A 6,000-nucleotide genomic window follows, 5' to 3' on the forward strand; every position below is an offset into this window, starting at 1 on the left:
ATTCCTTAATATAATCAACTCTTTGGTCCATGTGCACATTTCCTCAGTGTCTTAGAAGTATTTATATGTTTTCTGTTTTTAAATTTGTTGGCTTTAATTGGTACCCAATAAAGTCTACTAATTGCAATTAAGTTTACAAGCGTCCCTATTTCATTTTGTTTCCTACCTAAATAATCTTTGTGTGTGTTTGTGAAGAAATCCAATAGCATGTTATGTAGCTTTCCTATACTTTGGATTTCATTAATTGTGTGCTAGTTGTTAGCATGTTCCTCTGTCTGCTGTAGTTCCTGTAAGTTAGTAGTTGGATATAAAAGATTTACCAGATAAAAAAATTTGGCACATCTGCTTCAATAGTGTTGTCAGACCAGCCTACCATTTTAATGGACTCTCAGTTTCATGACATTTGCCTTGAAGGAACTTGAAACAGCTACAGAAGCACAAACCATGGTCATTTTTGTCAGAACGCAGTAGTGGTTACGAATCGGGCTGCAAACCGCAAGGTCAGAAGTTCGAAACTACCAGCGGTTCCGCAGGAGAAAGATGAGGCGTTCTGCTCCCATAAAGATTTACAGCCTTGGAAACCCTGTGCAGGGTCACTATGAGTCAGAACTGCCTCCACGGTACTTAACAACAACATCTTTCACTTGACTGAAGTCATCAAACTAATAGAGTCTATAACGCTAACATACTTCTCTACAGGACAATTTTGTATATCAGTTCATAGAATTGCATTTTAGAGGCTTAAGTTTTCCATTAGCTGCTATTATGTTCCAGTCAGTTAACTACATCAATTGAATACTCAATTAGGGATACACTAAATAAAAATCATTAAATTAATTTTCTCATCTAGCTGGAAAACACTTTCAAGATTATCTACCACAGTTCTTGGTTACAGGTAAGGAATAGCTACAGAACAATCTTACAGAACATTACTCCTCCAAAGACTCATATCAATCAGTAAATGCACCCACGTAGGGCACAGAGTCCTATACCATGTAATTGGAACCCACAGTCTCTGCTGTGTTAGGTCACAGTTATCCATGCAATCACCAGTAACCCAACTCTCTTTCTTCAGGAAATTTGTTTGCCTGAATGACAATATTGACCACAATCATAAAGATGCGCAGACAGTGAAGGCTGTTCTCAGGGACTTTTATGAATCCATGTTCCCCATCCCATCCCAATTTGAGCTGCCAAGAGAGTATCGGAACCGATTTCTTCATATGCATGAGCTACAAGAATGGTAAGTTCTCATGTTTCATATGGTGATATTGCAGATTGGTGAAATACCATTAGTGTATTATTTGCTGTGCAATTTCTTTGCAAAACTACATTTTTTATTGAGCTTAATATGTGAAAGATACTTATTAACATTTTAAGGAATTTGAAAATACATTTAATTGGGAATCTTTTAGTTTATACCATTGCCATCAAGTCAGTTCTGAGTCCTAGCAAGCCTGTAAGACAGACTTGAACTTGCCCAGAGGGCTTCCAAGGCTGTACTCTTCACGGAAGCAGACTGCCACATATTTCTTCTGTGGAGCAACTAGTGGGTTTAAACCTCTAACTCTTCAGCTGTGTCCCACCAGTGCTCCTTCAAAAACCTGTTGCTATTGAGTTGATGCCAAGTCATAGCGACCCTATATAACAAGTAGAATTGTTCCACCAGGTGTATAAGACTGATTACCTTTATGGGTTTCTTTCTCCTATGGAACGGCTCATAGGTTTGAACCACTGACCTTTCAGTTAGCAGCCACAGCTCCTTTCTTTCAGCTTAATGGGAACTTTATTCTTTTCCCTGACACCATGATCCAAGAGAATCATTAATGGGAACTTTAATCATTTATTCAACTGTTTGTTGAACACTGTATAGGTGAAGAGGAACACCAGTTCATAAGAGCATGTTGTATACAAAATGAGAGGTAGGAGAGGTCAGTATGTGCTGAGCTGGTAAGCAAGGTAGTAAGTGCTTAGTGGATGGGTGGCTGAGGGAAGCTCAGTTCACCTCCAGATGTTACAGGAGTCTTTGATTGTTGGAGCAACACATTAGCCTTTGGCATCTGGCAGAGTGGAATTAAAGCTGTATTCTAAAGAAGGAACTTCAGAAAATGATAAGAAGGGAACATTGAGCAAAGATTTGGAGGTAGAATGAATGATCAGAGGGTTTTAGGGGCTGGCCTGCCTCAGTTGGGAAAGTCCTGTATATAAATAGTGGGTGATAAGCCTGGAGATGAACTGGGAACCATTGCGTTCAGAGACTTGACAACCAGATTGTCAGTTTAGGCTTTATAACTACCTGGGGACTTCTATAGCTAGTGAGCTAAGGACCGGCATCAGGCCAAGTGTTGAATAGAAATGTCTCATAGAGTTGTGTATGGAGACCAGTTGTCTTTCAGAAATAGCAAGGAATGGCTTCTCAACACTTTTACTTTCCTTCAGCATAGAGGAAAATCATCTTCAGGTGGTCTCAAGTATTATCTCCCCCAAATACCATTTGTGATTATGTTTCACTTTAAGGGTCTAATTACATAGGAGTAGTTTGAGAGGGCTTTGATTTCTATATTGTACAAAGCAACGAATCAGGTATAGGATGTTCAGGTTTCAGCAATAACTTCTTATAAAAATTAAAAGATAATTGTTATCTGCAATGTGCATGCTAATTTACCCAAGTCCAAGGCAACAAGTTCTTTTTGCCAAGACTGGCCAGTTTCCCCTTTTAAATCTCTCAAGACCATCTACTGCTTTCTCTCTATTCCTCAGTCAATGTCCTTGACTATTTCTGTTCTAGGTCAATTGAAATATGTTCCCAGACAGTCCTGCCCCACTGCTGACCCACCAATCCCATCCTGCTTTCTAGAAACTTTCCTTTTTCTCTTCTGCAGTTTTGAGTCCCCTGTTGTCTTTTCCTGGTTTTCTGGAATTGACTGTCTTCCTGTTCCCACCAGACCCTGTTCCTTCCCTACTTACTGCACTCTATGGTAGTATATCTGGTTGTGCTTATCTTGGAAGGCTGTGGGCCCTGTTCGGGGGCAAAGACTATCTTACCTGAGTCCACAGTGTCCCCTAGCACATGGTAGGTGCCTAGGGGATGGGGTGGCTGAGGGAAGCTCAGTTCACCTCCAGCTATTAAAGCGTTCTCTGGTTGCTGGCACATCACATTAATTGGGCTATGGTCTGCTTCTCAGTAGCTCTTTAACATTGCACTTAGGTTCTGAATGATGCTGTAGACGTACAAAGCTGGTTGTGATCTTGTTAACAGTTAGGAAATACAAGAGGAAGAACAGTGTATGGGAAAGTATACATGTGATTTTAAACATTTGATTTCAGGTCGAGGGATCCATAGCAAACTGTGCTGCACTGGCTCTCTTAAACCCCAGTACCCTGTAGTCTCCAAATCCAATGGGTTCGACTTGTTTGTTTTCACTCTGAATGCCCGAGTTCAAGCCCTCATTCGTTGTCTGTACTTAAACTAACTGGATTCACTTCTCCAGCCATCCTTCAAACAGTCACCATTTTTACCTGATTGTGTCTTCCCGACCCCTGCCATCTTACCCCTTTCTCTATTAGATTTTTAAGTCCAAACCCTACCACATGCTTTTCTAGAACAGTTACAATTCACACTCTCCCACTATCATGGTTTAGCACTCACCTGCGACTCAGGTGCTGGACTTGTCTCACCTGGTGACTCTAACTCTCTCTTGTTCCTCATTCCTTTCCTCATTCAGGGGCTTTGCGTCGTCACTTCAAGGCCTGAAGGAATTGTCAGCATCTGGTGCCTTCTTGGTTTCAATACATTTTCCCACAAGACTTGCCTTTTTGTAAAATGTACTTCTGTCCATCTTGTGGGATGCGTGTTGTCCTCATGTCAGTGACTCCCCAGGTTTGTAAACAATGTTAGGGCAGAGACCTTCTCTCGGTAGCCACAGTGTTGTTTGAGTTGGTGGTGAGTGTGTGCAGCTGAGTCGGTTCTTTCTCATAGTGACCCTGTACAGGGTTTCCAAGGCTGTGGATTTTAATGGGAGCAGAGAGCCTCATCTTTCTCCTGCCGTGAGCTGGTGGATACTAACTGCCAACCTTGCCGTTAGCAGCCCAACTCATAGCCCACTGTGTTACCAGTCAGTGCTCCTTGAATACATGAAGATATAAATGTGAGGGGTTAAATAAACATGAATGAAAGAGTAGCTTTTCTTAAAGGCTGTTGTTTTCCCTTTTCCATTACTGAATGGTAACATTCGATAATGAAAGTATGAAATTTATTGTGGTAGAATGAAAAATTTAAGATCATGGTGGGAATGTATACATATTATGTTAATGTTTTAGGGTTGCTTCCAATCAGGATTTCTGTGTGTTTTTTTGCAATATTTTTTTTTTTTTTTTGCAAAAATAGGATGTGAGTGCCTATCACTGATGAAGTGAAATTTTAGACAGAGGTCCATGTTCATTTCTCTCCCAACAGGAGGGCGTATCGGGATAAACTGAAGTTTTGGACCCATTGCGTACTAGCAACATTGATTATATTTACTGTATTCTCTTTTTTTGCTGAACAGGTAAGTTTTTTTCAAAAATATAAGTGAGTATTAGGCAGTATTTCTGGATACATTACCATTTGATTATTTTAGAAAATGGTATAAGTTTACAACCAAAAATTTTTAAATTTCCCCATGATATTATATCTGAACTATGTCAATATTCAAGAAGCAATCCTGACGGCCTGTTACTCATTTGTCTTCTAATATCTCATACCAGCTGTTATTTTACCTGGAACTCAATAGATCAGCTTGCAGACCTCAGGCTAAGGCTAAAGAGTTGTGAGAATTTTCTCCCAAGAACCTGCTTAGAGTCTTCATCTGAATCTAAATTGTTATGGTCTTCAGTCTTCCAAAAGTGACCACATCTGGTTTGCAACCCTGACACTGTTCTGCAGACATTGTATGTGATACACACGAGTAGTCTCCTGCTTAGCCTTTCCTTTGAATTTCTGAGAATGTTCCCTCCTCCTCTTGCCTCTCAGCCCTCTCCTTTCTCCCTCATTCCCCCATGGGAAAACACTCATATACAGTCTTGAGGTGAGGGACCAGAAACAGAGAGAAGACTCGAATTGGTAGAAGATTTGTGGGATAAAAAGAGAAAAGAGAATCCCTCAATGAAATGCTTTGAAGGAAAAAGGATTGGAGATAGAGGGGAACCCTTTGGCTGACCTGACTTTTGCAGGGCAAGCAAGCTTCTTCGGGGCCCCCATCCAGGATACTCATTGAGTGGGGCTTTTCTGACTGTGACTTGGAGGAGTCATACAGCTTATTCCCAGGACAAGGAGACCTGAGAGCTTTAGGGGAAACAGAGTATGGGCTTTCTGTTGCAGATGGAAGGGAAGTCAAGAAATGGCAGTGGGCAGGCAAGCAGGACTGCAATTTAGCCTTCAGCTACTTACTTCCCAGGGAATATAAGACTTGTTTGTGATATTTTTTGCCAGTGTCTCTGGTCTGTAAAACTCTCAGAAATAAGAACATTGGAACACTGAATGGTTTAAATTTAAGAAAGGTGTACAACAGGGTTGTAGTCTTTCACCATACTTATTCAACTTGTATGCTGAGCAAATCATCTGAGAAGCTGGGTTATATGAAGAAAATCGTGGCATCAGGATTGGAGGAAGATTCATTAACAACCTGCGATATGCAGATGATACAACCTTGCTTGCTGAAAGTGAAGACGACTTAAAATATTTACGGATGAAGATCACAAATAACAGCCTTCAGTATGGATTGCATCTTAATGTAAAGAAAACAAAAATCCTCACCACTGGACCAATAAACAACATTCGTATCAACGGAGAAAAGATTGAAGTTGTCAAGGACTTTATTCTTCTTGGATCAACTATCAACACTCATGGAAGCAGCAGTCAAGAAATCAAACAATGTATTGCATTAGGCAAATCTGCTGCACAAGACCTTTTTAGAGCGTTCAAGAGCAAAGATGTCAGCTTGAGGACTAAGGTGCACCTGA

General features: G+C 40.6%; 1 protein-coding gene across 1 annotated transcript in view; it reads left to right on the forward strand.

The window, feature by feature from the left end:
- The window catches only part of GNPTAB (N-acetylglucosamine-1-phosphate transferase, alpha and beta subunits), a 172,432-nt gene that overhangs the window by 164,342 nt on the left and 2,090 nt on the right, over positions 1-6,000 (forward strand). The window contains exons 19-20 of the mRNA XM_006871094.1: positions 1,076-1,243; positions 4,457-4,547. Coding sequence (XP_006871156.1) covers positions 1,076-1,243; positions 4,457-4,547 — 259 coding nt within the window. The remainder of the gene's footprint in view (positions 1-1,075; positions 1,244-4,456; positions 4,548-6,000) is intronic.

This window comes from Chrysochloris asiatica, unplaced genomic scaffold (assembly GCF_000296735.1).
Source record: "Chrysochloris asiatica unplaced genomic scaffold, ChrAsi1.0 scaffold00160, whole genome shotgun sequence".
NCBI lineage: Eukaryota > Metazoa > Chordata > Mammalia > Afrosoricida > Chrysochloridae > Chrysochloris > Chrysochloris asiatica.